Here is an 11,418-nt window from a genome sequence, read left to right on the forward strand (position 1 = left end):
CCCACTGCTCCCCAGAAGAGATTTCCAAACGCACTGCTTTCATCTTAGTCCACAACCCCTCCCAGGTCAAACAACACAGCCATATGTTTTTAAAGGAAACTGTTTTATCTCTGTCCACAAACCTCTTCAAAGTACAAACACTTTGCTTTCTGGTCCAAAAGCAAAGTGATAGCTAATTCACTTCAGAGAACCACTTCCAGAGAATTAGGTCCAAAGCAAACCACACAACCCTTCTGGTCCACAGATAAAAAAAAATAAGCCCAGACAAAAACGGATAAAGGATAAACTCCCATTCAGCTCAGCTGTCTGCTCCCAACAGCTGTCCTCCTTACACCACAGGGCATCTCCCGAAGCACCTCAGAAAGATCAGATAAATTATTCAAAACACAGACTAATTCCTGGCGCTTGGACTCTTTGTTTGCTCCAGGACCAGCAGAGCTGTCTGCTTCCTGGAGGGCTCGCCCTGCCTCCAGTAAAGGGCAAACACCCAGGCTTTGATTTGTAAAAGAGGAACTCAATTTAGCAGCTAATAAATAAACAATTTGTGCAATACACCAACTCCCATCTCCCTTGATGCTCATACCCACTAAATGCTGTCACTGTACCACCCGTGTGCACAGCAGGTGAGCTCACCTGAGAGGAGAAACAGGAGGGAGATGGGCAGTGGTACTTGGCAACACCGTGTTGTGTTGTGTTTCCTCACTAACAGCAATAGCAGAGATCTCACCACCGAGCGTACAGCCTGAGGTGTCAAGGTCACACATTTTGGAAGATGCTCTGCAGCATCACATGATACTCCTGATGCAAATCCAGGCCAATGATACCTCACATGCCCCGCAAGGGATCTGTGCAGGCATGGAGCAGGCATCCAACAGGGCTGCAGAGAGCTCCACTGGGACTGTGCTTAAACAAACCTATGACATCTGACAAAAATCATGTTTGCACCTTTCCACCTAACCACGAGGAGACACAGACATGTTACACCTGCACGAACTGCAGGACTCATCTTGAAGAAACAGCCACCTAAGCACCAGGAAATGCACATCATGGGGAGCTTCAAGATCTAAAGCTTCCCCTCAAACAAAAGCAAACCCAGTAAGATTGCAGATGACCATAAGAACCAGACTAATGTAACATAAAATAAAAGTGGAATGAGAAGTTTAGAACCAAAGTCAGCACCACAGACTGTCCAGAACACCAGCTCCAAAACACAAATGTTCAGGCTAACAAAGCTTCACTGCTGAGGCAGAGCAAGTTTCCAACTCTCCTTTCCCTCCTTATTATTTCCAAATGTATTTGGCTGCCAAAGTTTATCAGTCATTTTTTACGTACTTTGGTTTAAAATACATCCCTACTGTCCTCTGGGTGCTCCTAGTTTACTGTATTAAATGACAGGAATTAGTTCAAGTCTCTCCTACTGCAAATCTCCCTGCAGTCTATCCTTCCCTTCAGCTTCAGGGTCTCAGGAAAAAGACCAATTCACTCAGACACAATTCCAAAGAGGGTAAACAGGTCCTGAGCTGGGACCACTCATGAGGCAAGGGGACAAACATGGTCCAACATGGGAAATGCCTACAAGGTGAACAAACAGATGGGCTGTGTAGGTTAAAGGTACATGTATATAAAAGGCCCATCCATTCCAGCTCTTGCAATCAGTTCAATGCTGGCAGCACAGGAGCACCCCTTCGACAGGCTGCCACATGAGGTGTCACCTGCAGTGGCAGTTTTCCAAGCATCTCATATACAGTTTACATAAATCCACCTAGCACACCTCAGCAGGAGACCTGTAACTGAAATAACTTGTGCAACAACTCAGCAGCAGTACAAAGGGGTGGGTGGGGGTAGAAAATGGTGCAGAGTCACAGCAAAAATTATTTTGTCTTGCTCAGACAACATAACCACAAGTAAAAACCAAAGCTCCAAGGCTGCACAAATCCTCCCTGCAATCCTGTCCCAGGAGAACGAGATGAAACCCACTGTCCCTGCATTTCACACTTCATGAACAATGGCTTAACCCCTGGGCACCTTCAGGATAACTCGGAGCACTTTCCTTCTCACTGATTTTGATAATCAAGTATTTCAATATTTTGACAGCCAAGTCTGTGCCAGCTGCAAGGGATGAGCCTCAACTCACGTTCCAGACATCCTCCAAACCAGAAGGACAAGGAACATGCAATAGCTGCTCCATTCTCAGCCTAGCAGAGACACAGTATTCAAGTTATCTATGAGCTGAACTGAAGAAACAGGTGAAGTGTCTCTCTCCAGGGATTTACCATGAGTAACTACTGCACATTTAGTAAATCAGCTACAGTAACACACCTTTTTGAAAGACATTTTACCATGCTCAACAAGCACTGCACTGTCATTTACCCATTGCTCACAAATCAAACAAATCCACAGCATGAAAAGAAACCTGAGTACCCAGAAGACAGACAAAAGCCCTTTGCAGGGAACACCAGCAGCCTGGAATAACACAGTGCAAGATTCACATTACTGAAGGCATTGGCCAAGGGAGCAGCAGCAGAACTGCACAGGGAGAACCAAAAACCAGAAATCAACTAACCTGATCTTTAACATGCAATAACTCCTACGCAAATAGACCTAAAGACAAAGATTCTTTTGAATGAGTGTCATTGGAGGGATTCAGTTTCTCATTGCAGAAGAGATGTTACAGCCCAGCCACCATAAATGACCAGGATCAACAAATGAATCCCAAAACCATTTGTTCATCTCTCCAAAGCCAGCAGACAACATTGTAAAATAATAAAAATAGTCCATATTTACCAGAATATCCATGAAGAAGCCAATATCCCAAGGTGATACCTCTCAAACCACAGTGAAAAGACTCACCTGCCAGTATCAGGCAGGTTTTCCTCAGCCTGCTGCTGTAGCATTGCAATCCCCACCTTCCTGAGTGGATGCTGCTGTCTGAGTACAAGGCAGAAGAGCAAGACACACATGCACATCTAAGGAGGCGTTTAAATGCAATGAAGCCCATTTTAAATGAGGTACATGAGAGCAGGGAACATCACCAGCACCTCTCCAACGCTGCCCAGATCAGCGCCCTCCAGCCTTTCAGAGGATGCCAGAAGAATCACATCCATTCAGAGATTTTTATACCTTCTTTATAAACATAACTTCAGTGGAGCCTGGAGGTGGATATTTCCTGCCAGTTCCTACCCACAGGGCAGAGCACTACACAAACACCCTGCACAGCTTCTTCCCCTCACAGTTTTCCTTTTCAGCCTCCAAAGGCTACAACAGGTAGCCTGCTTCCTCCACCACGAAGCAGAACTCCACATTTTCTCTCACATAAAATCTTATCAAACCTAAATCCAACAGAAGACATCCAACTTCAAAGCTGCATGATGCTAAAAAGCTGTTTATGTGTGTTTGATACACGCAGAACTTGATATGGTTACACAAGATTCCTGTAATCAGTGCTTCACTGCATACATACAAATTTAATTTCGGGAACTCCCCAACAACATGACGTTTGGAAAGCACACATTTTTGGCTTTTTCTGCTTCCTCACAAAACTCATCTTTCTCTTGCAGGATAACTCTCATTTTGATGGGCAACAGTGTGACTTCCACACCTCCTGGCTTCCCCAAATAAACATAAAATAACTGAAAAGCTCTCCCAGCATCTGGGGAGACTAACTAGTACTTTTGGGCTGCCCCTTTACCAGGAAAACAGACATCTCAAAACTATCAGTTGATTAAAGTGAAACAAAATAGAAAGACAAAATGCAAAACCATATGCCCACATACCAACACAACCCTACACACACAAGCTTATGCCAAGACTCAAACACAAAGCACACGTGGCCATAATGCCCATACAGGAATAAACTGGGGGCAGAAATGAACTGAAATACACTGATTTCCTCACCACACAACTTTTATTGCTCTTAATGAATGCAAATATGTCCAAGTAGACGTACACCCATCGATCTGCCAGAGTCAGCCTGCATCAGTGCTGTCTGCTCACACACATGGTTTGGTAATTCCACCGAGGGCAAGAGTGAGGAGGGGAAGAGCTCCAGTCACCCCATGCACTCACCAAGGCAGCAAGCAGCAGAGGAGGGCACGGGAACCATGGCATCTCTTACAGAATTCCCACACTGAGGATCAGTCCGGCTGCAGTGAGCCCACAAATGGTTTCAAGCAATATTCTGCTTCTGCCTGCTGTGTGCAGGAGCCACGATCACTCCACTGACACAGTGTACATCACACACCCACACCAAATTCACCGTGACCGGCAAAGTCCATCACAAATATGAACAATTCCTGAACTCAAAAAGCCTCCCAGCAGCTCTTTTCTGCCAGAAAGAGAAAGGTATAGGACAGATTTTCCTTGTAAATAGGAACTGATCACCCAACTTCAATAAGCCACTGATGTCATGAATGGCACCCAAGGGTAAGAGAGGGACTCTAGTTCATCTCCTCACGCACTCAGACACCTCTTAACAACCTCCGTGCCTCATACCCACAAAGGACTCTCTCACCAGAGACAGACCTCCTCTGATTTTCTGCTGAAATGGCTGGAGTCGACTGAAGAGGGCAAAGACATCAGTAAGGGAGCAAACAGGACCACACACACATGAAGGGAAATGAGAATCCCAAATTCTGGCTGAACAGGTCAGGAATTCCCACCCAACACATCTGAGGTGTGATGTACACTCTGAGAAGACACAGGCAGTAGCTCTGCTTTGCTTTTATAGAGACACCAGAGCACACCAGGCAGTGAGTATTTGGAGAAGTCCCAGTTGCCTCCAAGTCTTCCTGAGTGCCCAATGCAGCTGAGCTGATTCCATAACCATCGGTGACAAGTGGTTCCAGTTCCTCTTTGGCACTGTAGCTAGGATGAGTGACTCCACAGGTTTTAATTAGAATCAAAATTCTCCCTATGCCTTGGAATAAACTACATTTCTAGATTTCATACCACCTTTCTTCAAATTATCACTTTCTGAGTAATGTTAGCAGTAATGACTATTACTAATTTTGGCAATGAGAGAAACACGAAATTGCTCCAATTACAGTTTGGGTGCTGTTTTTTCCTTAAAGCACTGTCAAAGGTATCCTACTTCCCACACAAAACATCCAGGACACTAAATACTCAGGACTGTTCCTGAACTTTAACATTACACATAAATAAGAACGACAACTCTTCACACTGCCAGTCACCAGCATCTGGACAGACTTCATTTAGTGTGCATGCAACAGACATTTTAAAAAATTACTGAATAGGATCTATTTTAATACTCAGAATTCCAGCTCTCCTTTGTCTCCAAGCTGTGCCTTGAACAGAGCACCATGAATTGCAGTGGCCAGGAGACTCTTTGGGAAGAAACGAAGCTCCAGGTCCTTAGGCATGGGCAGCTGATCCAGGTAGCCAAGAGAAGACCTGAGAGTGAAGCTGGGGCATGCAGAAAAAGGGTGAATAATAATAAGGCCTGAAACAACCCCTTGCTTGATCACCAGGCTTGAGAGCCATGGCTGCACAGTGAGCCCAGCACCAGGACAGGGCAGTGTCCCTTCACTTCTGCATTGTCACCTGGAGGACTTTAGCCTGTGTGCATCAAAAATGGTGTAGGATACAGAATTAAAACCAAAACTGGGCGGCCTGCAGAGGCCTTCTGGATCTGCTGCCCTTGCTCCGGACATCAATGTGATAGGCATCAATTCTCCCCTGTACCACCATCCTCACAACGCTTCCCTACCCTCAGGCCCTGACGAATGCCCTGACAGCTGACACTCAAGACTGCCAGCCTTGACACCAACACAGAAACCTCCTGCAAGGGACTCTCACCTCAGGCGAGCTTGCCCAAGCACATGGCCTCTGGGCAGGGCCTCCAAAAGCAACAGACTGCTGCCCAGGGGAGCACTGTCACAGCCCTTTGGCACGGGAGTTCCACCCTCTCCCACTCCCACCTCCTTCGCAGAAGCAGTTGCACAAGCCAGGTCAGAGTGTTTGTGGCTGAAAATTAACTGAGCAAAACTTTTTTTTTTTTTTTAAATATAATTACTTGTTTCCAGCTTAATGACTTCCCTGCTCAACATTGTCATGCTGTTTAAGCCAATTAAATCGAGTCCTACCTGCTCTCCTCCCCACCCACCAATGCATTCCTGCACCTCCCTTGCTCCACTGCCTGCCCAGGAGCACAAGCACAAGCTGATCTTCCCAACTGTGGAACGCTTGACACTTTTGTGCGGTTTTCTTTGTTCAGCTCAGCTTGCCCTGGCATCAGCAGGAACTCGTGTTGTGGGCAAGGGCACTGTGCATCTTGGAGAGCAGCCCGAGCTGCCCCAGCAGCCTGCACAGCACCTGCAGCCACGTCCAGCCCCTTCCCATCCCACCCAGGTGCTGTGGCAGCACAGCTCCTCCTGGGACAGTTTCTTGCATGTTCCAGGAACCATCAGAGTCACAGCAACCTGGGCTCGAGCCCAGGCAGGATCCCACACACAACTCCTCCTGGGACACCTGAACACTCACCTGTACCTTGGGGAAAACCACCAGCACTTGGGCACCACCACACAAGCCCTCAATCCACATTTAAACAGCCACCTTAACCAGCTACAGCAGGACCAGGTGCCCTTCCTCCACTGGACACAGCATGCAGATGCTGCATCACCACAAGCTCACAGGGCATCACAGGTGCAGGGTGCAAAACCAAGCCTTGGAACATCCAGGTGATTCAGAGGAACGACTCAAATATGAGAAACAGGTCAGGTGGAAATACAATGGGCAACATTGAGGGTTTTACTTTGACTACAAGAACAAGGCTTGCTATTATTAAATTACAATTCTTTTGGCATATCATGGTAAAGTTTTTAATCCATGCATTTAATGCACAAAGTCAGGGATGCTGCTTTTTGAAAGATGGATAATACTACCTTGACAAGGCCCAAAAGGTACCAAATCCTTCATGTAGGGGAAGCTAGGAGCCAAAATTCACCTTTTGACTCCAAATATACCAAGCTCTTCAGTTTAACCATCAGTTCTCTGCCCAAACAAGTCCCCACCAGTCTCAGCATAGTCCATACCAGGACCAACAAAGAATATGGCAAATAACAGTGACAAACATTATTTCACAACAGCACCCGCACTTCTGTCACAGAGAGAGCAACCTTTCCTTTTTCCTGGTCCCAAAACAGGGTAAACTGCTTCTTTAATATTACAATCCCTGTATTTAATTTAAAGAAACAAACAAAGTAGCACTGTGCCTCCTCATCCTAATAAGGCCTATAATCTTTTTCAAGCAGAGAGTGGATTTCAGTGCTCTAACTTTAAATGAGAAACTCAAAGGGTTTGCTGAGGCCTTTCTGAAAAACAAATATCCCGTTTTTGCAAGGCTGATCAACCATCAACAAGTGCCGGTGGAAACCAACACGACCCGCTGCAGCACTGTAAATTTCCATCGGAACGGAATGAAACTGAATGAAACTGAATGAAACTGAACGGCAACTTCGCGCTGAACCGATTTTACTTGAGCGTTTGCCTTGAGGAAAGCACACGGCGGAGGCTCCGGCCGGGGCCCGGCCGCACCGCGGGGCTCCTGCGGGCACGGCCGCGCTCGGCTCCGGCCGCCCCAGGGATGCTGCTGCAGCCGCGGCCTGCCGCGGTCACCCGGAGCGCCCGCAGAACCGCTCCCGGCCGGGAGAGGCCGGAGCCGCGTCCAGCCCGGCCTTTGTCCCGGCGGCCGGGGCCGAGCTCCGGGCAGGCCCCGCGCTCCCCCGGGCCGGGCCCGCTCCCGCTCCCCCCGGAGCCGCCGCTGGGGCTGGGAGTCGCCATTGTGCGCGGAGCGGGAGCAGCGGCGGCGGCGCTGCGCAGGGCCCTCCCCGGCAGGGCAGGACACACGGCCCCGCCGCCCGTCCGCCCCCGGCTGGGGCCGCGAAACCCCTCCCCGCCGGGGCCCCGCGCCTGCGGCACCGCTGCGCTGCGGGGCCGCTGCTGCTGCCCCGGGCCGGGGGGCACCGCCCGCAGGGGACCCCGCGCCGCGCCCCGACATCTGTGCTGTCCGCATCCCCTCGGGGGCCCGCAGCTTTGTAGCATTTCTCATCTTCACCCTAGGGTTAGGGCTTCTCCCCTCGCGAACTTCTCCCCACTCCCTCGGGACCACAGGGCACAACTCCTTGCTGTGCTTTGCCGGACACCCAGCCTCTTCCTGCCATCATCAGTCTCCCCCTCATTCTCTTTCTTCTCTTGGTCACTGCTGTTCATGCCAGCACATGGTTTCAGACCATTCCTCCTAAGTCCGGCAAACCCACGCTCCTATTCAAAGGGGCAGCACAAGCTGTGAATTAGAGCAGTGAAATTGTTGCCCCGATTTCACTGTGGTCCCTCTCCAGCCTGCTTCATGACACAGGGGAGTCCCTTCACCTACAGGAGGCCTTGTGTCCTCATCTTTGTAGTACAAACAATACTGACGCTTTTTCTGAATGGAGATGGGCTGAGGAAAGAGCTGGACATCCCATGTATTAGAAGTACGAGGACTCTTTCCCTGCTGCTCCATTGCCCAGGTTACCACGGAGGTGATAATACAGCCCTGAACACACACTGGAAGTGCCTCCACGAACTGCAAACCATCACCCTTTGTGCTGAGTCCTGACACAATAAACATTCCCTTCCCTAGTTCCATATCTTTCCTTTCTCTTCCCTGTTTTGCTTAAGCCTTCTCTTCTGCATTAACCCCTGAGGGCAGGGCCAGGGCTGGCACCTTGCAGACTTTGATGCACAAACCTAGTGCCTACTGGCAAACACTAACTTCCACTTCTGCTGTGTGCCACCTACATGTGTTTGCTTACAATTAGCTAAAGTCATACTTTTCCCTCACTGCAAATCTAGGAGGATCAACAATATCTGTTCTGACTTGTTTGTGAAACCTTTCCTTAAAGACCTCCAGTGATGGGGATTGTGCCATTCCCTAGCAATCTGTTCTGGCACACATCCTAACATGATCCAAAAGCCTAACTCCAGGGGCTTCTTAAAATTTCAAATCCTTTACATCCTGCCCTGTTCACTATGGCCATAGCCTTCTTCAAAATGACCCCCTGGGCACTTGATGTGCAATGATGAACTGCAATGTTCCCCTGCTTGTCCTTGCCTCAGCTTTCTCTTCTACACATTACATCAATTCATTTCCTTCAGCCTTTCTTCATGTTTCCTATGCCTCCCAGCACCCTCATTGACCTCCTTTGATTTTTTTCTCTGTCCATCTGCATTTTTTGAAGTACAGCATCCTTAGCTAGGCATACTATGCCAGCTTGCCTTTGAGGCTACAGCTCACATGCTCCAGGATGGTGTTTGCCTTTTCCATTGCTGGTTTTCAGTTTGCTCTCCATTACACTGTAGACTCTTCTTTTGGGAGGGGAGTGTTTTTTGGATTGCTGAGGTTCTTTTTTTGAAAACTGCATCCACCCAGTTTCCTCACCTCAATGTGTGTTGCTTGCTGCTCATAAAAGTAATGCTGGAAGTTGCACGTGTTGAATATTGCCATGTAGAATGCAGGCCATTTTTCCATCTAGTGCTGAATCCCGTTGTCTTTGCTGTCCTCAACAGTCTGGAGCAATTAGCAGTTTTAATAAGGCAGTCATGGGTGTTAATCATCCAGGCTGTTAACTGAAGTAATTAAAAAGATCTGGCATCAGAATGGACCCCTGCAAAAATCCTCTGAATATATCCTTCCATTTTTACAAACACTGATAATTAGAACTTGTGGTACAATGATCTCACCAGTTTTACACTCACCATGCCCTTATATCTTCTTAAGAAGGGGTCAGGACAGCCAATATTAAAAACGTTCCTAAAGTCCACATAGGTGACATCTGTTACTTTTCACTTTATTCCTAAAACATTGTGCCACACCAGGATGTGAGAGTGGTTTGTCTGCATTTTTCCTGATGTGCTCTTCTCTCTGCAGCCAGGACATCATCCACCCCTTATTCTGTACCGTTTACATCATGCCCAGATCTTATACTTCCCAACTATGTTATATACATATATATTCATATAACTCTACACAAGCAGAGCTATTATTTCAGTAGTCATGGCCATCCTCACCAAGATGAATCTGCTGAGTTCAGTTAGTCCATGGCTGGTGTATCTGGAGCAGTCCATACTCACTGTTCAGGGTAGCTATGACATACAGTGGCATTGTCATTGAACAACCAATATGACATATGAAATTCAACATTACAGACTGCTCTCATCCAGAAATCAAATCTCCTTGAGGTACATATCATGTTTCCCTGTCCTTCTGCATTACTTACCTGGTGCACCCATGTCCTTGAGCAAAAACAATCCCAGGGATGGGTTTGCCTTTGCTTCAGAAATGTGTTCTCTAAAGTTGGTCAATCAGGGAACACGGGACTGCTCCCATTCTCAGGAAGGTGGGCCCCATCCTTCCCTGCTCCTGGCACCTGATCCACCAGTTTAGGCAACTAAACCCAGAGCCCTTTTGGCAATATCAGCTGTGTAACCGTGCATTTATCTATAGATGTCCCCATTGGAATTGCAGTCAGGATTCTGCAGCCAGGAACACACCAAAGGCCCTGATCCCTTCACCTGCCCACCCAGAGCCTTTTAATCACCTTTGATCCAATCGAAACCAATCTGTGACCATTCAGGACACAAGGATGAGGGCCATTATGAAATGGGTCACTGTGATGGGTGGCTATGGCTGAGGTGTAGTAAAATCTCTGACTCTCAATATCACAGCCTGGCTGCAGGGTCCATCCCTGCTGCCTCTCTTCTTTACAGGTGGAGCTGCCACAGTGAAGAGAAGCTCGGACTGCTGTGGGGTGAGTAGCAGATCCAGAGAGTCATAAAGAGGGAAGCTGTTTTGCCTAATATCGAGGAACAAGTAGCTCAAGTTCCACTCAAGGATACTAAAGGTTCTTGGCCTCCCTCTCATGGGAGAAGTCAGTATTGCCTTCTGCCGACATTGCTGTGTCCTGCCGCGGGTGCCTGCAGGAAGTGCTCAGGATAGTTGGTAAAGCTTTAAAGTGAACAGCCCCGACCTTTTCTTTGCAATAAGCACACCCAGCACTGAAAGACGTTTTTATTTGTAAGGCACGTTACAGCCTGATTGCTTTTGAATTCCATTTAGCTCAATTGGCCAGAGCACGATGCTACCATGAAGGCTGTGGGTGTGATCCCTGTATGTGCCATCCACTCAAGAGCTGGACTTGGTGATCCTTATAGGTTCTTCCAGCTCAGAATATTCTGTGATTATGTGAATTAGAGCAGTAAAGAATGCCACAGTTGCTAAACCAATGCCTCCTTCCGACCATATCCTCAGGAGAGGCAGAGGGGCCTTTTGGCTTCCCTTGCTCTTGTGTCACTGAACTTTGGTCACTCACAGGATTGCCAAACCTTCCATGCCATGCCTCCCAAGTGCCCATTAGAAGCTTA

The 11,418-nt window shown here is 47.9% G+C and overlaps 1 protein-coding gene across 1 annotated transcript in view; it reads right to left on the minus strand.

Moving 5' to 3' along the window:
- The window catches only part of MAP2K4 (mitogen-activated protein kinase kinase 4), a 54,752-nt gene extending 46,955 nt beyond the window's left edge, over positions 1–7,797 (minus strand). The window contains exons 1-2 of the mRNA XM_039700795.1: positions 7,552–7,797; positions 634–742 (exon numbers count right to left, since the gene is read on the minus strand). Coding sequence (XP_039556729.1) covers positions 634–742; positions 7,552–7,797 — 355 coding nt within the window. The remainder of the gene's footprint in view (positions 1–633; positions 743–7,551) is intronic.
- Positions 7,798–11,418: the final 3,621 nt, after the last annotated feature.

This window comes from Passer montanus, unplaced genomic scaffold (genome assembly GCF_014805655.1).
Source record: "Passer montanus isolate IOZ18808 unplaced genomic scaffold, ASM1480565v1 scaffold144, whole genome shotgun sequence".
Lineage (NCBI taxonomy): Eukaryota > Metazoa > Chordata > Aves > Passeriformes > Passeridae > Passer > Passer montanus.